The sequence below is a fragment of the Pseudonaja textilis genome, chromosome 1 (genome assembly GCF_049901715.1).
Source record: "Pseudonaja textilis isolate UNSWEBS1 chromosome 1, rPseTex1.2, whole genome shotgun sequence".
Taxonomy (NCBI): domain Eukaryota; kingdom Metazoa; phylum Chordata; class Lepidosauria; order Squamata; family Elapidae; genus Pseudonaja; species Pseudonaja textilis.
The window spans coordinates 33,378,675-33,401,958 of NC_141990.1; the positions used below are offsets into that span (position 1 = coordinate 33,378,675).

At 38.7% G+C, this 23,284-nt stretch overlaps 3 protein-coding genes across 6 annotated transcripts in view; 2 read left to right on the forward strand and 1 right to left on the reverse strand.

The window, feature by feature from the left end:
- Positions 1-11,080, forward strand: part of PSME4 (proteasome activator subunit 4) — a 93,861-nt gene extending 82,781 nt beyond the window's left edge. For 3 of the 4 annotated variants that reach the window (XM_087930600.1, XM_087930615.1, XM_087930624.1), the window contains one exon: positions 436-3,898. In XM_087930600.1, the coding sequence (XP_087786726.1) occupies positions 436-570 (135 nt within the window). In that variant the 3' untranslated portion in view covers positions 571-3,898. Of the gene's footprint in view, positions 1-435; positions 3,899-10,942 lie in introns of those variants that run through there. The other variant, XM_087930605.1, reaches the window with a different exon arrangement.
- GPR75 (G protein-coupled receptor 75) lies at positions 11,020-13,262 on the forward strand. The gene has a single exon (XM_087930641.1). It carries the CDS (start codon positions 11,020-11,022, stop codon positions 12,667-12,669), a length of 1,650 nt encoding a protein of 549 aa, XP_087786767.1. The 3' UTR covers positions 12,670-13,262.
- A 3,850-nt stretch (positions 13,263-17,112) lies between these two features.
- LOC113433095 (toll-like receptor 2 type-2) lies at positions 17,113-20,307 on the reverse strand. Its single transcript, XM_087930632.1, has one exon. It carries the CDS (start codon positions 20,305-20,307, stop codon positions 17,779-17,781), a length of 2,529 nt encoding a protein of 842 aa, XP_087786758.1. The 3' UTR covers positions 17,113-17,778.
- Between the last annotated feature and the right edge of the window lie 2,977 nt (positions 20,308-23,284).

The window sequence follows — 23,284 nt, forward strand, 5'->3', positions numbered from 1 at the left end:
TTCTGATAATAATCTCTTAGTTTTATTTTATGCAAAAAAGGGTGTGTGTGAAGAATAGGAATAATCCTCTCATATAAAGCAACACAGTACTAAACAAAAACTAGTTGTACATATCTATTAAACTTTTGTACAATTAAACTGTACACATTTAGCAATTCATTGAATAGAATAAAATATATTTGAGCTAATATACACAATTCTTAAATCACTATATATAAATAATGTTTCTTTTCAAGTTTAGGGTAACAGTAGCAAGTATTTCAAATTATATTTTGAAATTTTTGATTGGTAGTGTCTCTATAACCTAAAACATTTGAACAAAATTCTGAATAATATATCTACACTTACAAAGCTGAATCATAGCTTTAAGAACACGACAGTTTATAGTTGTTTTAAATACATTGCCTGGATATCTCTCTGTTATTCTTCACACAGATGACAGTAAAAAAAACATTGTCCAATTTCCGGAGAACTCACCATGATAACTGGCAGCAACATAAGCAACAATTCACTGATGACCAGCTGCTTGTCCTTACAGATCTTTTGGTATCACCGTGCTATTATGCATAAAAGGGTGAGACTGTGTTGTAAAATCTGTACCCTTGGGCTATCTCGGAATGGTCTTCTTGATATCCAGCTTGACATAGCAAAATGTCACCTTTCAAACAGTGCCTTGTAATTTTTAGACTCATTAAATGAAACCAATACTGTCTGGCCTTTTCCTTCCTTCATATAAGAATCTCTTTAGAATTCTCATTTAAAAATATAAAATTAAAAAATATTACCTTTTTGACTTAAATTGAAAGAATATAATCAAATTGGGGCATGTATTGAATATGGTGTCAAAGACATTAAAACATAATTTTTGCTATCCCAAAGGTGCCTTTCAAAAGGCAACTGGACTTTCTTGGGTCTTTTTTCCCCTGGAACACATTTCACTCCTTGTCCTAGAAGCTCTTCAGTACTGACTGAATGTTGGGGGATAGAAGAATTTATATTCTTTGCTGTCATCTGGTCCTTAGTACTCTAAGAGTCATTGAGGGCCACTTGGAGATTTACTTGTACCCACAGGGTCATCTGAATCAGCTTGCAAATGGGTGTGGAACCTTCTTGGGACTGCTGAAAGGACTGTATGGTAGAAACCAAGAAAGTCTAGTTGCCTTTTGAAAAGCACCTTTGGGTAACCATGATCTGGATGATTGAGAATCTCCATAGATAACTTTTGCTAGTTTTCCACTATATTATCTTGAAATCAGTTTACATTAACCTTGCATTATATTTATTTTATGTGATGATAAAATGGGGTTCACACTATATTTACATTTTATGTGAGTGTCAGCTTTAAAATTCAGCTGCCTGTCAGCTTTAAAATTCAGCTGCCAGTGAGACTAGTATGGATGATATTTTGACAGCACTGCATTGTGTTTGCATGTGGTAGTAAACAGGATGTGACCTTGATATAATGAAAAACAATTGCACTGATTTTACTGGCAATCTGGTTCACTTGTTATTCTCTTAATACAGAGGTTCTTAACTCAAATGCAGTCCCACAGGGATCTCAAGCAACTTGGAAAGGGGTCATATTTTTTTTTAAGATTTGCACAGGTAAAGTTGGAAGAAAAGGCCCAGGTAGCATTGGGAAGATGACAAAACCTACGAATCTAGTAATCTGGAAAAGGGATGCATCAATCAAAAGAGTTTTATTTAACTCATCATTTTAGCTCATGAACAAATGTGTTCATCATTCAAGGGATGATGGTATTGCAAAGTTCAAGAATCCTTACCTTAATGAATTGCCATGTGTAAAATATTTTCATTGATCTGGAACCCCAGAAGAAGAACAAGAAAGAGCCTCATATGAGGTCACAAATTGGAGAGTTCTTGCTTTCATGAACTTTGAATTGAATAGAGAGACCTGCTTGCCATTGTACAGAACTGGTTTACGATCATGATAAAATTTATCATTTTAGTAAATAAATCTCAATTAACTTGGTTTGTAAATACATAAACTCAGATGTTATCATTTATTTATTTATTTTCAAGGCTTATAGGTTGTATAGGTGGCTCTAGTCAATGAATTACTAGCATAAACTCCTGAAATTCGTAATTTGGGTAAAACAAATACACACACACACACACACACACACACAGAGAGAGAGAGTCAAAAATTAAAGTCAGAAATATATAGTAGAAATATGTGCCCCTGGAATCAAACCACCTAAAGACTATTAAAATAGTATATAAATTATTTTGATGACAGATTTCCATGCCAGACTCTGTGCTTAAAACAGGCAAATGCCCTTGTTCTTGCTAAAGATAGATTGGCTTTTGTCATTGTCAAATTATCCGTCTCTTTTAGGGTCTCAGAAAAATTAGAAACTGCTTCATTTCTGTAAAGATAGAGAAACTTAAAATTTAACTTTTTAAATATATAACCCTTTTGGATTTGATAATTCAGAGGCTTAAGTTTGGAAACCTTTTAAAAAGTGCATATAGTATGTCCCTTGAAGAAGATTAGATTTCTGTTTAACTGAAGAAAAAGGCTCTGGCATAGTAACAAGTCTCTGCATGAATAAGAGAATTGTAATTTTCTTTTTCATCCATTCAGGCAAGCGTCTTGTATTTAAGATAAATCCTACCTTATGGAATGGCAAATATCGCAATTTTTCTTTTTCCTCTTATAATTTTCAGATTTAAGATTATTTCTTATACAAAGGATTGTTTATTGATATCAGATGAATAACTGGGCACACAACCTATAAGAATATGCATGCCCTACTCTTCATAGTACCCTTGAGTATAAGTGTAGATAGTAATACCATCCCAATTTTTAAAAAAGATTTTTACTTTCTTTTTTAGTTTACATGCAAAACCAAGCTATGCAGTGCTTTGTGCTCAATTCTCTTTCAAACCTTAACTTTTAAATCCATACTATTAATTTTTATTTCATGGCCAGATTTTCAGTATCCTTCATCCAGGTACTGAACTTTAACTTTCAGTGGTTTTGTAAGTAGCAACTTACATTTTTCCAATTTAGGAGAGCCCATGGACAATAACAAATATTTGCTATTGTTTTATTTCATGTATATATGTTAATACTGAATGGTTAAAGACTTTCAAAATACAGTGTAAAATGTTCTGTATTGATTCTCCCACCTTTCCTCATTCACTCTATGTCTCCATGCTGGAACAGATATTTAAGTTGCATTAAAATGCAGAAGTACTGTATCTGTCCCCATCAAAATCCTTTTTGGTCTGTACCTTTGGTGGCTATTGACTCACTACTTCACAACATGTTCAATACATGTTACATACATGTAAAAGATTGTATAAATTGTAGAGGCATTGCATTGACAAAGTACTGTATAGTTTGCAAAAGTTTTACATAATCCATTTGTGAGATTATCTTGTAAAGATTCACACTTTTCAATGTTAAAATACTGCTTTAGCTTTTGTATCCAATTCAAATGCCAATTTCTCCTGGTTTATAATATTGCTGATTCTCATTAATGAAATTATTTAGTTTTGGGTTTAATATTCATTTATCATTAGTGAATGATTTTTTTACCAATTTTTTTTCTCTTGCTACCATCCTAAGTAATGGTATATTTTAATATATGGTAAATAATAGAATTGAAATCTTTCTCCCATTTAAGAAAACAAAAACAACACAAACCTGAAAAATACATTCACTCTGTATCTTTTTCTTTGTGAAAAAGGAATATAATATGCTTTTAAATCACCTGCCTGTTGGGAAAACAAACATGGCAGTGTAGCCTGGACAGCATGTCCTGAGAGTCAATGAAGAAATAACATGTATAGGGTGGTGCCAAATGCATCTTCTTACTTTAAGTTGTGTACTTAGTTTAAAGCTGAATAAATTAATTGTTTGTAAAAATGTGGGTGTGCATGCCATGTTTATTGTTCAGTGTATCCTCTCAAGTAAGGGGCTTCATTTAGGAGGGGAGCTAACAATCTCTTAACAGGGATATTTGGGATCTAATCTAATCTCTTGAATATAAATGATGGGTTGCTTGCTTTTAGTTCTGAAAGGACACGAGTGCTTGGGTATTAGAGAAGTAGATCCAGCACTTTAAAAGTTATATTGGTACTCTTCATAAAAGTGATTCAATCAAGAGAAGTTTGGAAACCATGGTATGGCTTATGACTCAACCGTTGCAGCTTGGTGGCCCGGAGTGGGGGGAAATAGGGGAACCAGGCTGCGTAAGCAGATGGCTGATGGACATGTGTGCATACAGCTCAGCTTAAGTGAACGACGAGCCAGTGTGCACGCACATGCATGCACAGCTTGACCAATTATGGCCCGGTTGCAAATAGGTAGCGGGGTTATGATATAAAAGGACTTTCTGTATAGTGACTTATGATATAAAAGTACTTGTTTGAATTATTCACATTTTACAAATCTTGTCAGCTTAGATTTAGAATTAAAATGGACACGTATAATTGTATTTCCTTTTAAACGAGATACTTTTAGAGGAAAAATGTGCAAAAACTCTTGTTCTCCCCCTAAGCCTAGCATAGAAATTTGGTTTTGATAACTTGATTCTCTTAGGAAAAAGAAGAGTAGGATAGTTTCCAATCACAAAAAGATGACTGAATTGTGCTGATTCTTGTTGCCAGGGAGATCTTTCTAGCTTAGTTCATCCGCTTCCCTTTCCTTCTGGAAGGCAAATATTAGTTCTAATTTATTCCCTGTGCAAAAATAATTAAAAGAATTGGTAAGGAAGCATGTACACTAATCTTGTTATTTCTGATCTTTCTTTTGTAAACATTATCCATAGTCTAGTAAACTCCTGTTTGAATTATTACAATCCCTTATCTATAAAAAATAATGTGGAAATTTTGGTTGGCAAGATAGCCATAATCTTGTTCCATACTGCTCACTTGAATAATGTCTCACAAATTTAAAGAAGCTTTGCTGGTTGTCACTTTGTTCTGGGGAACCAATTCAAAATGTTTAAACTTATTTTTTCGAAGCCATAGTGTTATAATAAAGTAAGAAACCAAATGGATGACACTGCTGCCCTTAAGAAAACCCTATACTTGAGGTTTGAACTTCACAAGCTGCTTGCATATTCCTCCAAGAAACATTTCACTAAGATGACTTCAGGATTGCCTCAGGCTTAGTGAGAGAAAAATATTAATTCTGGAGAGTTTTGTATGTTTATGTGATTGTCAGTGACACTGTGTATGTCTGAATAAGAAACAACATGTATAGTTTTTGTTAATTGTGTGAATCACTCAAACTTTTTAAAAAAGGCTATACAAAACTGCCCTAATAATGGAGCTAACTGGCCATCTGCCTATGCATAAAAGGATACGAATTAAGATTTAACATCATCTGTCTCCTGCTTTAAAGTAATCAGCATTGTCATTCCAGAGATTTTACCTCTGACCAAAATATTTTCAGTCATCTGACATGTTAGCTGCAGTTCAATTTGTAAGCAAAAAAGGGAGAAAAATGAGAAGACTTGGAAAATATTTCATGTTTTTTCTGTCCCCCCATCCCCATATACTGTATATATGGCAACAGCACTGGATTAACACTATAATAGGAATACAAAGAATTCTCAGCTCCTGTGTATTCCCGACTGGAGATCAAAAGGGAACATTAATTTGCTACTATTCTCAGATGAATGTGTATTTTAATATGGTAGCTTCTCCCTCATGCTTTCCTACAACATGTAGCAAGATCCCACTGAAAAACACTGTACTAAACGATGTATCATTGTAATATATACCTCCTTTTCTGTTTTGAGCTGCCTCTTCTAGATTACAAGTTTATGGATAGTGATACCAAGAGCAGGTGTCTCCAACCTTTTGGACCTCAGGGACCACCAAACACATAATTTTAAATCCCAGGGACCACTAACCAGTTCTGTGGGTGTGGCCTAATTTGTGGGTGTGGTTTGGTGGTCATGTGACTGGCTGGGCATAGCTTGTATGTAAATACTACAAATATTTATATAAATATTGATTTTTTTATGAAAAAAGAGCAACTTTTACCCAAAATCAGGCAAAGCAGGCAGGCAGATTGAGTTGCTCACAGAATCACAGATTCATTCAGAGATCTAGCTATCTGCCATCGGCTAGCTGTCACATAATATTTGCTTGCAAGCAAACTCACAAAATTAACTCACAACACACCATGTATATAAATATTGAATTTTTTATTAAAAAGAGCAACTTTTACCCAAAATCAGGCAAAACAGGCAGGCAGGCAGAGTTGCTCACAGAATCATTCAGAGATCTATCTATCTGCCGTTGGCTACCTGAATTTGTCACAAAATTTGCTTGCCATGAGTCTGCACTGAATAATAGAAACTTCAGTCCTAAGGGAGGTTCGGCTGTGCTTAAAAGCAGAGCTGAAGATCTAAAGATTAGCTAGAAAGCAAGAAATCCAACCATTTCCCACTTCCTAGCTAATCTAAATCTCCTAGCACAGCAGAACAGATGATGATCGGAAAAAGGAAAAATAGCAATGGTATAAATTTAGCAGGCAAGTTTGCCGGGTAAGGAGTGAGTGGGTGGGGAGAGTTCCCGTGGGCCATGTGGGCTGTGCAGCCTTGTGTTTCTGCGCAGCCTGGATTAATTGCTTTGTGGGGGTGCTCTGGGGGTGAGATTTCTCTGCGGCCCACCAAAATTTTCTCATGGCCCACCAGTGGGCTGCAGCCCACCAGTTGGCGACTGCTGACTTAGAGGACAGTTTTATGTTGAGCACCTGTTTGTGATCTGAATGATGTTCACAAAATTTCAAACTATGTATTATTTCTCAAGACAAGAACAGGACCTCATTTGGCCTAAGAGAGAACCTGGCAAAAGAGATCAACTTTGAAAAAAAGATGGAATTGGTCAGAGCTGCAAAGAAAGCCCAAATTTCACCCAAGCCACCTTATGGGAGACTCAAGTGGTAGCTCATATGTTGGCACCTGCTCTAAGCCCTCTAGTCACATGACCAGAGGTGACATGACACACCCACACATCCCCCATTCTTCCTGGTTCTATATTCAATCACAGATACACATGAAGGGAGAACACCCATACCTGTAACATGCAACATGTTGCTTTATTATACATAAGAAAATATAAATGGCTGTCACTTGCACTGCTAGAGCATCCTACCCAATTTAGGTCTGATATTGGTTTCCTAGTGCATTGCACCTAACTTTATTAAGAAAGAGATAGCCAGGTTGCTTTGTATCTCTTTTCCTTCAGCTAGAGGATCATCTACAGGATGGACAGTTTTGACTTGAACAGGTATAGCTTGTATTTAATAAAAATAAAAGAAAAAAAGCTTGCTTTACCTCCCCAGAAAGCTTTGGGACAGTTTCTGTCATGTCTGATGTCAACATCCATCTAATAAGGTCTGTATCTAAAAGCCTCCCTAGCACACCAGCTGAGAAAGTAACTTGGAATAGACACAGCTGGAACAGCCACATTTCTTACCCCCCTCACTCCTTTTTTCCTCCTTAACCTTCCTCGACGAAGAATATTTGAAACAGGTGGTTTTGACCACTTTGTAAAGTTGCAGCTGATTTAGTAAGTACATTGCTTCGATATCTATCGCCAACATTACTGTTGTTTTTTTAAAAAAAAAATTAGGGAAACTTCAAGAATAATACCTTTATTGCCCACTCGTTTCTGTGAATTGAAATCCTACTAGTTATGAGTGAGCATCCGGCTGGCTCTGGGGTATGTCATTCAAAATGCTCGACAATTCACACTCGAGATAGGATGGAGAAAAAGGCCCCGGGGTCTCGGGTGGTTCTGGGTATCTATAAGCAACTGCACCAGCAGATGCTATTTTTCAGCAGTATCTGCTACCGCCTCTCAGGCGCTTGACCTGCCACAATTTCAGAGCAGGGTTCCCCGAGAGGAAAGGAAGGGACCGAGTCAGCTGTTTTCATCGGAGCGCGACGTGCACCGCACTCTGACTGCGGCGACGTTTCTGTGCAGTGCGGGACTGCACCGCGCTCTTCCAGGCCAGGCGCTTGCGTGAATGTGCCATTGCCGGGCGTCCAGCTTTTGGAAACCACTCAGTCACTAGCTCAGGGGCGAGACGCCAAAGAGGTTTCGGTGTCGCCGAGGACGCGGAAACGGACCCCGGAGCGGTGCAAGGAAACCTCTCGGAGGGGAGATTCCTTTGAGGCGACGGTCGCCTTTGATCCCCCCCCGCATTGCAAAAAAAGAAGCGCGACGTCATTTCAGCCAGCGCGCGCGGCGAGGCTTGCTGGGCTTGCCGCGCCGACCCCGCTCCCTCCCTTTCCTCGGGCCCAAACGCAGGAGGGAGACGACGGAGGGGGGGGGGGGTCGAGCCGGTCTCTCCCGCCGACGATGACTTCAGCCTCCGCCAGCCGCGGCCCCAACTGCGACTGTCTTCTGCCCCTGGTGCGGACGGACGCGCAAGACGCGTGCTCCCGGCTGACTCCACGGAGCCCGCGCTTGGTAAGGAAGCACAGGCAGGTCCGCGGCCGGACGGAGGGCTTCGTTCCGGCGGGTCGGTCGGTGGGTGGAGCGGAGAGTGGAACGCCTGGGGTGTCCGAGACTGGACTGTGAAGGAGGCCGCCGCGTCCTTTGCTGCCTCGATGCGCACCTGAGCCCGCGCGGCTAAGCTTGAACTCGGCTGATCCGGCAGTATTCGAAACTCGCCAGCCCTTCTGATTAGGCCCCGTGCTTTTCTTATGAGCCATACAGAAGAAGGGAAGGAAGGACAGAAGGACAAGAAAGAAGGTTATTAATTACTACCTTCTTTCTCAAAAGGTACTTTTGAGAATTTGGACCCGATTGAATCCCATTTAAATCAGGACAGCTGTATACTTATAAAGCATGGGATAGATTTTAAAAAAGCAATATAGGAGAATTATGATGTTACCTAGTCGAATAATTAAATGCAAGCAAACAATCAAGCTCAGAAACCACCAAGAAACCACCTCAGAAGAAAAAAAAAAGGGGGGGGGGACCTAGTGCTTTATGTGGTCTTTTGTGCCATGTTATTTTTTAAAAATTAAGCGACCACTCCTTTAGGTCAGGCTGAGGATGGGAATGACTGAAATAAAATGCCAGGTGTGGGACTGGAATGATGGCCCTCCACATAGGCCTGATTTTCAGTCAAAGGAATTCATTTCTGTACCCAGAGACAATCTTTCCAGTTCCCATGATTATGCTTTGGTTCCTTAGATCTTAGTCACATATGGGGCCAAGAGACATCCTGGCTCCATATGAATGTTTTGGCCCTTTCAGTCCCAGCCCTGTCATTCCAGCCTCACACTTCCTTCTGTTCCTACCACCCACATGTCAGTATCAGCTTGGAAGCTGTTATTCCAGTCCTGGATCTATGATTTCACTGAAGAGTCTTGGTCTGGACTTGTATTTAATGGTCTGTCTTTAGATATTATGGAGAAAGAAGCACTCTGACCGATCTCGTTCCATTGCAGTTCTAAAATAGACATTCTTATACTTCATTTTAGAACAATTTATATTTATGTATTAACGCCAGGAAGATCTTAGTACAACTCTATTTGGGGTGCCAGTTACACCTTTTACAAGATTGTGGGGGCCCTCTGACAGTCACTCATGACCTAGTCACCTTGTGCAACATGTTCTACATGGGGCTACCCTTGAAGACCACCCAGACGCTTCAATTGGTCCAGAATGTGACAGCATAGGCATGTCTCAGTATGCCCATGTAACACCTCTACTCCACAAGCTGGTTGGTTTGCTTCCGGATGCAATCCAGGGTGCTGGTACCTATATAGCACTACATGTCATGGGGCCTGTTATTTCAACATCTCTCTTCTATAACATCTTCCTTGCCAATTGTATACTGCAGGGTTGGCACATTCAGGGTTCCTTCCACTAAACAATATCATTTGTTGGGACCCTGGAATCATTCCTTCTCTATAGCAGTGCCTGCACTCTGGAACAAGGTGTCCCCTGAGATCTGTTGTTGTGTAATAGAGCTGTGAGAACAGCCTGGCAGAATGTGAAACCCCTCACTTAACCATATTTATCTTTTATTGAGTTTATTGCAATTGCTTTAATTGTTATGAACCATAGAGTCAGTGAGAGTCACTACTACTACTATTATTATATTGTTAGAGTGAATGCTGGGTGTAAATAAATTATAGTAAATCATTTTCCATTGAATTCATTATTTCTGAATTTTTTGCTCATAGGAGAAGTTCAGATGGAATTTTCTGCCTCAAATGCCAAAATGCAATGCACATGGATTTTGGGTTCTGTTTGTTCCCTGCCTCTCTTTGTATCCTGGTCATTGGTCTTCCAGTATGGCCCAAATTCATTATATTTCCAAACTAATGCATGAGATATATGTTTGACTTTTTCATATTTTCTGACACTGTACTCTTAAATTTAATTGAGTTGTCATGTCTCCATGTGGGTTGGGGGATGCAACACTCTTTTAACCATAGATTATCTAAAGTTGTCAGAAACTAAACCCAGATCTTCTACATCAAAACACATCCTTTAATACACCACATAAATAATTCTATGCCCCTGAAGAAAGAATTGGGAGGCACTGTTGCTTTGATGGTATAAATGGACAGTAAGGAATTCTTTTTTACCACATGATTCCAGCTTCAAGTGATATTATATGAGGATGAAAACAGCATGTGGCAATTTTAAAAATATATGTAAAATGTTTCTTTCTTTTTGGTATTAAATCCAGTGTCATTAAAGTGTACATGGGTGTGCTTGAAGTAGGATATGAGTCCTAATTCATTTTCTGTAAAGTTACCAAATGCCAATCTCTTCTATATATTTAAGAGCTAACTTGAAATAATAGAATTGACAAACCTATTTCATCCCAGCTATTGATATACACTTTTTAGAACAAACTAGCAACTCTTTTAATGTTTATTGACTAATTTTTGGTATTGGGGGGTTGTATTTGTACACATAGGTCACACCAAGTATGCACCTCAAACAACCAAGGCCAAGTTCACAATTTTGAAGGACAGCAGCGGGTTACTTTCTGTGATGACGAACCAGACGGAGTGGGCTGAAACAAAATGGACAGATCGCTCAAATTCCTCAGCACAACTACCTTCACCATCTTGGGGCAGCAATGACTCCTTTTCTTTTCAAGGGGATCTCCAGGAGATAATCCACACAGCCACTTTAGTTACATGTACCTTCCTTCTGGCTGTCATTTTCTGCTTAGGTTCTTATGGCAACCTTATTGTTTTTTTGTCCTTCTTTGACCCAGCTTTCCGGAAGTTCAGGACCAACTTTGATTTTATGATCCTCAATCTGTCTTTCTGTGATCTTTTCATCTGTGGAGTGACTGCTCCCATGTTCACCTTTGCTCTCTTTTTAGATTCTGAAGCTGGTATCCCTGATGCTTTCTGTTTTACCTTCCACCTTACCAGCTCTGGGTTTATCATCATGTCCCTCAAGACAGTGGCTGTTATTGCCCTTCACCGATTAAGCATGGTGTTAGGGAAGCAACCCAATCGGACTGCCTCCTTCCCTTGCACTCTACTGCTTGCCCTGCTCCTCTGGGCTACAAGCTTTACTCTGGCCACTCTGGCCACCATGAGGACCCATAAATCTCATCTTTGCCTTCCAATTTCCAGCCTGATCAGTGGTGAGGGAAAGATCATCCCTTACTTGTATGTTATTGATTTCATCTGCTGTGTGACAGTGGTTTCAGTTTCTTATATCATGATAGCACAAGCCTTGAGGAAAAATGCCCAAGTGAGAAAATGTCCCCCCATCATCACAGTTGATGCCTCCAGGCCTCATCCTTTTGTTGGAACACTTGCTACTGGTTATGCTGATGGGGTACAGTGTGCTGTGCCAGCTCTGTATAGAAACCAAAACTATAACAAACTGCAACACATCCAAACACATGCCTACATGAAGAACTTTGGACATCTCTCTGCATCTGCAGCCAGCAGATTCCAGTTGGTGTCCATGATTAATTTGTCCACAGCCAAGGACTCTAAAGCTATTGTGACTTGCATTATTATTGTCCTTTCTGTTTTAGTTTGCTGCCTTCCATTGGGCATATCTTTGATACAGGAAGTTTTGTCTAGGAACAATGGCATTGTGCTTTATCAATTTGAGCTGTGTGGATTTACACTCTTTTTTTTAAAGTCTGGATTGAATCCTTTTATATATTCCCGTAACAGTGCTGGTTTAAGGAGGAGGGTCCTTTGGTTTATACAGTATTTGGCCTTTGTTTTTTTCTGTTGTAAACAGAAAACACGGCTTCAAGCTGTTGGTAAAGGGGGTCTGGAGGCCAACAGAAATAAATCATCTCATCATGAGACCAACTCAGCTTATATGCTTTCTCCAAAGCCTCCCAAAAAGTTTGTGGACCAAGCGTGTGGCCCTAGTCGCTCTAAAGAAAGTGTGCTGAGTCCTAAAGCTTCTGTTGGCCATTATCATCATGGAGGAGGGCAGAGTAGTTCCACCCCCATGAATACCCGCATTGAACCTTATTACAGCATTTATAACAGCTGCCCTTCTCAGGAAGTGAGCACTCCCAATAGCTTGCAACCAACAAACTCCCCATTCAGATATGCCAACTCCTACATTGCCATGCATTATCACCCAACAAATGACTTAGTGCGGGATTTTGACAGTACTTCTGCTAAGCAGATACCAGTGCCCTCAGTGTAGCTGGTGGGAGCCAGCAGCATCCAATGTTCTACCACAGTGGTGGCTATTCTACCTTGGCAAGTTGTGCCATGAGTCATCCATAGGATGTATCGCTATTGTATATGCATGAATGTTCAGCCCCTCCATGCATTAAGTTGGTTTTGCTCCAGTCAGGCAGCAGCTGGGCTAGGAAAGATAGGACTGCAAGTTTCATGCCTTAGCCAGGCTTCTAAGTTCTGTATGTGTCTTGCAAATTAATATCCCATATTCTGCCTGTTTCATTAGTAGTGTTTCTCCTTTTAAAGATTTCTGCATGTGTACATTATTATAACCCTAGGAGATTTCTTCTGGACTCCAGCAAAGATCAATCTTTTTTTAAAAAAAATCTGCTACCACAAATCATCAGTGTTTTGTGTTTTATAACTGAATCAGATTTTGCTTTCTTGTTTATATGGTAAGTGCTTGAAAATGTATGTTTTACAAAGTTGCTTTTTAAAAGATTTCTACTAAGTTGTCTATTATTGATTTAGCATGGAACATTTTATGGGCAGATGACAGTTGTGTTAGTTATGTACAAAGATAAAAATAAGTTATAAAATCTAGTATCCAGTTCAGAGTTGTGGGATTTCTTTTGTGATTCCCTCTTGTTCTATTGACATTTGACATTTGCTTAGCTGATCACTTTTGACTTTTTTTAAAAAAAAAAACCTGAATCACAGCCAATATAGATGAAGTGCTGGGAGATATTTTTATTTATTTATTTATTGAATTTATATTGCCGCCTATTTGCCCCTGGCGACTCGAGGCGGCTTACAGAATGTAAAAGCATATTTAAAACAAAAAAACAATTAAAACTAAGCAAAAAGAATCAAATAAATTAATAAAGTACAATAGAACAAAATCTGGGAAAAAAAATCACTCCCTATACTCCCACCCCCTGCCCCGACCACAGCAGATCACATCAGCCATTTGATGGGCTCCATCTGGCTCTGGGTTCCCCAGGCCCGCTGGCAGAACCAGGTCTTCAGTGCCTTCCGGAAGAGTATTAGACTGGGGCCATTCTAATCTCTGGGGGAATGATGTTCCAGAGAGAGGGAGCCACCACGGAAAAAGCCCTTCTGGGTCTCACCAGGTGTATCTCCCTCAGGGATGGGACCCGCAGCATTCCCTGCCTCCCTGATCTAAAAAGATAAACTATTGTCTTATAATAAATTACATTTTTGGTTTATGCCACTAAACTTTTAATTACTTTGATTAACTGCAGCCCTTCAGTCTTAGGTCTTTTCCTACTACAATAAGACATTTAAGACTCTAAGCCTTAGAGTCTAAGGCATCGAAGACACTTCTTAGCACTATCTTTTTGTTTCTCTTTTTTTCCCCCATGATGCTGCCTTCATCTCATCTCCAAGTACCTTAAAACCTTCAAACCATTCTTAGCAATTGTTCCAGTATTAATTTACTGTTTTTCCTTCAAGCAAGCAAAATATGGCAGTTTTTCTATGGGTGCAATCTGATGTCCTTCATTTGATTGATGTCAAAGTCAGGTGAATGCTAATAGGTTGGGATATGCAGTTTAGGCTAATTCTGGCACTCTTTCAGTTCCTGGGCACTCTCTTACAGAGACTTTAGTTATCAGCTTAAAATCTCTGGAGTAGCTTCAAAGCAACTAGACTGAAGCAGTGGTAGTGGGCTGCATTGGCAAGTGAGTAAGACAAATGTCCCCCAGTTTCATTTCAGTCAAAGTTCCAGTGACTTTTAGCTTTTCAGTATGGGTTTAGCTCTTTTGTTACAACATTAAAACCATTCCCAAAGGAACTAGAAAATGTCACCTAGTAGCCAGGTTGGTTTTAGTCATGAATTAAATATTGTTCCAGAAGGTCACCTTAGTGCAAAACACTTGTGCAAAAACAAAGCAAGGCTTTAGAGATGCCTAAACCAGTGGGTTTCATCTGTTAAAACTTGTCTGCTCCCCATGCTGTTAGAAGTATGTGATAGATGTTTTGGCTGATGATACTATGTCATCAAATCTGTTCGGAGTATCCCTTGTACAATGTAAATAAAGATTATTTGTCAGTGTCATGCCTATGTCAGGACAAAAATAACTAGTAAGAGCAGTAAATTTTATGGCAGTATAGTTTTCGAGCACCCCAAAGACTGATGGAACGCATGGACTAAGCCATGAGGAAGAGCACTTAGGCAGCAGCAGTTATCTTGGCTAATTTTGTGATTGAGATGCAGGAATTGTATCTAGGATCTTTCCTGCATAAAGCATATAGAGTTCTTTTTTCTTGGAAGTTTGAGATCTATCATACAGCATAGTTTTAGTACATTTTGCAATTTAGTACATTTTTCTGTCCTCATTTTGCAAAATCAAAATTGTAGGTTGCAAGCTTGTTCTTTCCCATAAAAAATGCCCTATGCCTGTGATGGCGAACCTATGCCACGTGTGCCAAAAGTGGTGACACAGAGCCATTTCTCCAGGCATGCCAGCCATTGCCCTTTGCTCTTCCGTGTTCTGGCACAGACATGCACGCTGGCCAGCTGTTCATGCGCGCAGGAGTGCCAGAAACCAGAAGAACAGTTCCCTCGGTGTGCATGTGTGTGTCGGCCAGCTGGTCTTCGTGTGTGCAGGAGCACCAGAAACCAGAAGAGCAGCTCCCCAAAGCACATGTGTGCACCAGCCAGCCGGTGTTCATGGTGCAGGAGCACTGGAAGCTGGAAGAGCAGCTCCCTGGAGCGCATGCGTGTGCCGACCACCTGGTCTTTGTGCACGCATGCGCGTTAGAAATCGGAAGACCAGGGGAAGTTAAGCTTCCGGTTTCTGGCACTCCTGCGCACATGCTTTGGGGAGCTGCTCTTCTGGTTTCCGAAGTTCATGTGCTCCCGTTTCAGCACTTGGTGCTGAAAAGGTTAGCCATCACTGGCCTATGCATTTAAAATTGTGTGTTTGTGTGTGTGCTTGTTTGATTTACAGAGCAAGAAAGATGATAATCTTGAGCCATTCCATTAATATTTAGTTGCATACATACTCGGATTATGTTCCATATGCTAAAATTTCAGAATTAAAAGCTCACCTTTAGGGTTGTATACAAATGAACACATTCCCATTTACAATACACCTAAAATAATTAAATATCCAAATTGTTCCAGAGTGACAAAGGTCTCTAAGACCTATGAGATAGCATTAGATGATTTTGTATCTTCCAGGTCAGAATAAGTATACTGTATAGGGAAGTTTTTACCTTAGCCTCATGTCTGATATCCTATATTTTTACACAGAATTTGTAATGAGGAGAAATATATCACCTAATCCTATTCCAGTAATAAGACTACACTGAGAAACAGGAATAATAGTCTTAGCTGTTAACCCCAAAATCCTGTGTCTGCCCCCAAATTGATCATTTTTTCCCCCATCAAATTTGTGTTGCTTGTAAATGTATGGTATTTAAGCTAGTTAAGCCATGGTCTTATAGACATAGGCTCAAGAAAAATAGTTATTTTCAAAAATTAATGGAATTTGAAAAATATTTGATCTGGGTGATATGAATAGATTCGAATTTAAATAAATCAACGCACATAAAATGTGGAGAGTGTCTGCAAGAGGTATTTCAATATATGGAGGAACTGATACTAGTTTGGGGATTATCAATTCAACAATAGTATTATTTTCTGCAGGACATCAGTCATACTCCAAAAGAAATACGTGCTGGGCCTCAAAGACTCTTAACACCATCTATCAAAGAAATAGAAATCATCCCAATGATGTATGTAGATCACAATTCAATTTTAATGAGAAGGAGCTTCTAAACTATCCTTTAGATAGAAAAATGAACGAAAAGAGTCCATGAAACAGTTTTACAAAAATGTAAACAAGAGTTTAAATTATTTAATACAAACAGGACACTGTGGATCTCTCACTTTACTATGTGGGATATAAATAAAGCATAGACAAGGGGCTTTCTAATTAACTGCAAATTAAAAAACCCAACAAATGAAAAATACAGTTAAAAACCAAAATAAGAAAATTTGAAGCATGAAACTAACTCAAAAAACAATTGACTAAAGAATTACAAGACACTGTACTGTAATTAAGCCTATTAGAAATGAATTACAGAAAAAAATAAAATTTTCCAAAGAGAAAAACTCTTGACTAAACAAATAAACCATAAAAATTATTAGCTTATCAACTTGGAAAAAAAACCACAGTATCAGCAAGAAAAGGTCCAAATTGCTATATTCAAGATTGGAAATAATAGAAGAATTGGCAAGTTTCTTTAAAAACTTATATTTGAAGACTAATATTGATAAAGCTGCTATGAATGAATATATTGGAAAGTTGGTTGTCAGAGAATGTAATAGAATAAATATATGCAGCTGAAGTTGAACAGTGGATTCCTTGGTACTCTTGAGTTTAGTTGTTTGTGGATATTTCATTATCTGACTAGATAATATTCTTTAAGATAGTTGTTTTTTATTTATTTTATTTGTTTGTTTGTCAAACATGTACAAGATAACCAGTATAGGTATGAACATAAACATGAACAAAGGAAGTAAATACAGATAAATGGGGACAGTAAGACGGGGATAGTAGGCATGCTCATAGGCTTATGCACGCCCCCTTTAATGATCTCTTAAGGGTGGGGTGAGGTCCATGGTAGACAGTTTGAGATTGAAGCTGTGAGGCTTATCATGTCTTTGACTGCTAATTAATGTTTATGACTCCACTCTGCTAGTTTTTTGCCTGACTGTTTTATATAGTGGCTAACACTATATTGTAGATGACTCCTCTTTTCGAGCATCAAGGACCCTTCAGTGTTCTTGTCATAGCTTGTGCTGCAGTAGGTTGAACAGTAAGGTACTTTTTCATAAAGTTTGTGGACATTTATAGGTGGTTTGTTTTCTTTTTGTGATGCTCTGGGTTGCTGCAGTGCGTTTGTACTTATATGAACAAACAGTTTCCTAGGAAATACCCTGGTTTTAAGAGATCACTTTTCTAGAAAGATGACTTAAAATATAACTTTGGTTTATTTTCACTATTCTAATAATTGTATCTTTCAGATGATGACTATTTAAGAAGTTTTTGATTTTTTAAATACTCCAAATATTCCAATACTTCATCAGCATTGCTTCTCATTCAGTTTCATCTGTCTGCTTCCTGATGCAGCTTTTTCTCTGTGTTCTTAGTATCGGCTCATTTATAGTTTTCAACACAGCAGTCAACTGGTGCCAGAAAAGTTTTTGTTTGTGTTCTTCAGGACTCCATTTCAAGTAGGTTTTCCTTTTTAATAGTTTTCTAAGCTTGCTGAATTTTTTTGGAATGCTGTTGGTTGGCAGATCTTCCAGTACAACCATGATGAGGGAATCCTGATTTTCAGTGAGAACCCGGTGTTCAGCAAAGTACAGCTCATACTGGCACCAACAACTGTGGACAAACCTGGGTGATAGCACAAAAAGAACTTTATGGCTATTCTCGATACAGTAAAAAATGTTCCCAAGAACTGGATGCCCTGGCATGAAATCCCTTTCATGATAACATACTTTAAAGCCCCTGCCTTCCAGGTTTTTTAATAGAGTTTCTTTGATCCAGGATGCATCATTTTCACTGTATGAAATGAAAGCATCGTATATTTTGTGTTCTGGTCTCTTCTCATATTGTTTCCTTTTAGCCTTGCACCAATACCAGCCCATCTTCAAGTACCATGGACCATCAAAATGCCAGCATAATACAGATATGATGGACATAATCAAAATGACCACAATGACAGTAATTCCGATTTGAAGACCAAGAGAACAATGCAACATTGTTAGACTACTGTTTTGCAACAAAAGACCTCTCATTTTCTTTGGAAAACCACAGAAAAGGCTTTCTTGGCCATTTATTTGCATTTGTGGATTAGCAAGGTATGTATTTGTAAACCAGTATAATTCACAGTTACAGAAAAAATGTTTCCCTTGAACAGTTAAAATTTTCAGGTTTGTCAAATGGACAAACGTTTCTTTCATAAGGATGGCAATGGCATTGTTGCTGATATCCAACTCAACCAATGATTTAGGGAAATATCCAGGCTGAAGAAAAAATATCTTATTTTCTGACAGATTCAAATATTTCAGTTCAGGCATAAATGTTCCCATGTCACCCAGCAGATCTGTAATTAAATTACAGCTTACATCCAGATTATTTAGGGAAAGATAGGAATTATTCACATTCAGTCGCTTTAAAAGATTTCTAGAAAGATTGAGTAGTTTTAAATTTTGCCCCTCCCCATGGAAAGTGAATCTACTTATTTTATTTTTACTAACATCACATTCCTCTAATGAATCTGGGAAATATGATATTTTTTTTATGTTATTGTTTTGAATTTTAAACACAGTTACATTTGGAAAAAGATTAGGGCGAGCTATTCCTTGTAAGTTGCAGTTGCTTAAATCAATACGATGCAAAGATTTTGGTAAGTAGTGGAAATTGTGCATTAATTTATTGCTAAGGTCAATAGAAATAGGTTTTTTTGTTATGTTTTGAAGCTCTGTTTCAGTGAAATAGTTTAACATTATTTGATGTGTTGCTTTCTCAAGGCAGCTTTCAATGGGAGTGGACTGTGGAAGCTTTGTAAATGAAATGGTTCCATTAAAGAAACTCTCATCATTTCTTATTCCACGTACAGGATTAAAATTAAATGTAACTGCTTCAGTATTGTACATAAATTGATTCCCCTGAAGAAATACCTCTTCTATGTGAGAAAACATTGCAACAAAATCTTTTGGTATTTGGCTAATTTGTGTAAAAGATAAATCAATGCTCTTGAGACCTCTTGGTAGGGTGAGGCTTGTCAGAGTTTTAAGGGGATTGTGACTGAGATTTAAAAACCAAAGATTGTTGTGCTCCAGATTATGACTCTCACTTGCAGATTTGGTATTTATAAATATTTTGTTATAACTCACATCAATTAAATACACATTCTTCATTGCAAGGAATAATGGAATCAGGGTTGCAATATCTGTCTCCAATTTGTTGAGACTTGCATTAAACTTTTTAATTTGGTCCAGTGTAGCTTTGCAGAAAATGGGATCCATTTTCCCCCTCAATTCATCCTTGGTTAGTTTCCTGTTTGATAGATCAAATGTGCCATTTGTTGGGATTCCACAGCTTGCACTAATGTGTAATGTTGAGGATGGAAATCTTGTTCCCTTTACTTTGTTTTGTTCATCACCAAGAACATTCCACTTTAACACTGAATTGAGATTTAAAAGGCCTCCAGTTTTTTGCTGCTTTTCTGCTGGCATAGGAGACAATGTCATGCCCTGTAGAGATGAGTCAGTCAATGCGACATTTATTATTTCATCAGTTTGTGAGAATTTATGGGATGACTTATGCTGTAGTTGGCTATTAGATAAAACAGTTGTTGGATCAACTTGGAAACTATCATTGTGTTGCTTATTTAAAACGTTAAGTATATTGAGACGTACATTCTTTTTTGTAGACTTTGTCCTTACATTATGTAAAAAGTTGAGGCCTCTTGGAATTTGAGATTCAGATAACGAAGAAGGACTTGTAGGGGATTTGGAAAGAAGACTCTTGTTGTTTGAATACTGAAATTGCTCATCTCCACCACAAAAGAGAATGATGAGATAAAAATGCAATGTTTTGATGAAGAATCCCATCCTAAAGAGGAAACAAAAACAGCAAATGTACCATATATTCAGTGTAACATTAACAATTCAGTTTTACAACTTCACAAATCAGAAACTTTTTAGTTGAGAAAATTATATTGATATTTATACCATATTTACAATATTTTCAGCCTTAGCTTTTTTAACAGGAATAAAATTGTAACTATTCTTTAACTTTCATTTGGGAGAGTCTTGGTGGCACAGTGGTTAGAATGCAGTATTGCAGGCTAATTCTGCTGGTGAGTTCAATTCTCACTGTCTTAGGGTTGATAGTCTTCCATCCTTCCAAGGTCAGTAAAAATAAGGGCCCAAATTGTTGGGGGGCAATGTGCTGACTCTGTAAACCACTTAGAGAGGGCTGTAAAGCGCTATGAAACAGTATATAAGTCTAAGTGCTATTGCTAAGTACTATTTATCACCTTTTCTATTCCTTGCGTTCGTACTACAGGTGAAACTCGAAAAATTAGAATATTGTGCAAAAGTTCATTTATTTCAGTAATGCAACTTAAAAGGTGAAACTAATATATGAGATAGACTCATTACATGCAAAGCAAGATAGGTCAAGCCGTGATTTGTCATAATTGTGATGATTATGGCTTACAGCTCATGAAAACCCCAAATCCACAATCTCAGAAAATTAGAATATTACATGCAATCAGTAAAACAAGGATTGTACAATATCGGACCTCTGAAAAGTATAAGCATGCATATGTGCTCAGTACTTGGTTTGGGCTCCTTTTGCAGCAATTACTGCCTCAATGCGGCATGGCATGGAAGCTATCAGCCTGTGGCACTGCTGAGGTGTTATGGAAGACCAGGATGCTTCAATAGCGGCCTTCAGCTCTTCTGCATTGTTCGGTCTCATGTCTCTCATGTTTCTCTTGGCAATGTCCCATAGATTCTCTATGGGGTTCAGGTCAGTCGAGTTTGCTGGCCAATCAAGCACAGTAATCCCATGGGTATTGAACCAGGTTTTGGTGCTTTTGGCAGTGTGGGCAGGTGCCCAGACCTGCTGGAAAATAAATTCAGCATCCCCATAAAGCTCGTCTGCGGAAGAAAGCATGAAGTGCTCCAAAATCTCCTGGTAGACGGCTGTGTTGACCGTGGACTTAATGAAGCATAGTGGACCAACACCAGCAGATGACATGGCTCCCCAAATCAACATAGACTTCACACTGGACTTCAAGCATCTTGCAGTGTGTGCCTCTCCATTCTTCCTCCAGACTCTGGGTCCTTGGTTTCCAAATGAGATGCAAAAGTTGCTCTCATCAGAAAAGAGGACTTTGGACCACTGAGCAACAGACCAGTTCTTTTTTTTCTTTAGCCCAGGTAAGACACTTCTGACGTTGTTTGTTGTTCAGGAGTGGCTTGAGCAGAGAAATACGACATTTGAAGCCCATGTCCAGGATCCGTCTGTGTGTGATGGCTCTTGATGCACTGATTCCAGCCTCAGTCCACTCCTTGTGAAAGTCCCCAACACTTTTGAATGACCTTTTCCTGACAATCGTCTCCAGGCTGCGGTCATCCCTGCTGCTTGTGCACCTTTTCCTTCCACACTTTTCCCTTCCACATAACTTTCTATTAATGTGCTTTGATTCAGCACTTTGGGAACATCCAACTTCTTTTGCAATTACCTTTTGAGGCTTTCCTCCTTATGGAGGGTGTCAGTGATGGTTTTCTGTACAACTGTCAGGTCAGCAGTCTTTCCCATGATTGTGATTCCTACTGAACCAGACTGAGAGACCATTTAAAGGCTCAGGAACTCTTGGCAGGTGTTATGGCTTAATTAGCTGATTAGAGTGGGACACTTTGAGCCTAGAATATTGAACCTTTTCACAATATTCTAATTTTCTGAGATTGTGGATTTGGGGTTTTCATGAGCTGTAAGCCATAATCATCTCAATTATGACATATCAGAGCTTGACCTATCTTGCTTTGCATGTAATGAGTCTATCTCATATATTAGTTTCACCTTTTAAGTTGCATTACTGAAATAAATGAACTTTTGCACAATATTCTAATTTTCAAGTTTCACCTATATACATGGTTCTTTCAGGAGTCAAATATGTTTGTAGGATATGAGTCTCAATTCAAGTTTGTTGTTTATAGCTTCATATACAGAAAATGAATCATATTTTGAGCATCATCCTGATCTCAAAACACCCCAATTGCACCAAACCTTCTGTGATCAAAGATTGGTGAAATCAGATTTTATATGTGATCAATATGAGATGTGAACATGATTCATATTTACAAAATGAAGTTGTTTTAAAGCAAGAGTTTTCTAAATATTGTAGGGATAGTGCTTCCAAGAATTTATTGGATGATTACTCTATAGTCTCGGTGTACTCTGATCACTCAGTCTGAGTGAACAAAACTTATTGAAGGACAGTTTGCTGTCACCACTTACCTTCTTATGTTAATTAGACTTGCAGTAAAAATGTTGGATGTGTTGCAGGTTACAGTTCTAACGATTTAGAGGCATGTAAGATCTGTGGAAATAGTTCTTATGAGGTTTTTCTATTCAAATACCCTGTTTCCCAGAAAATACAATCTACCATGAAAGTAAGTCCTAGCCTGATTATTATATGTGCACCCAATATAAGCCCTATCCCCAAAATAAGCCATAATTAAGATTCTACCTACTCCAGAGTACAGGGTAAAAATTAAGGTGGGGATGGGGGTGGTGGAGCTGTCCTATTACTTACCTTTGGATAGTTGTAGTCAGGTCTCGCACACCTGCCTTGCCAGCCCATTTCTTCTGCAGCCAGCAAGGCTTTCCTAAAGGCTTCTGTAGCTGATAACGGAGCCCCAGATTGATGTGGAACAATGTTATCAGCTGCCTTCAGGAAAGCCTTACTGGCCACAGAAGAAGTTCCTAAAGGCCTCTGACAGCGAAAAGGAGGCCGGAGGCAATGTGTGCAAGTGAGGTTAGTCGGTGGATGACATTCCCCCAAAATAAGACCTG

Excerpts from the sequence above, each read along its gene's own strand:
- GPR75 (XM_087930641.1), top strand. The coding sequence starts at position 11,020 with ATGACGAACCAGACGGAGTGGGCTGAAACAAAATGGACAGATCGCTCA.
- LOC113433095 (XM_087930632.1), bottom strand. The coding sequence starts at position 20,307 with ATGGGATTCTTCATCAAAACATTGCATTTTTATCTCATCATTCTCTTT.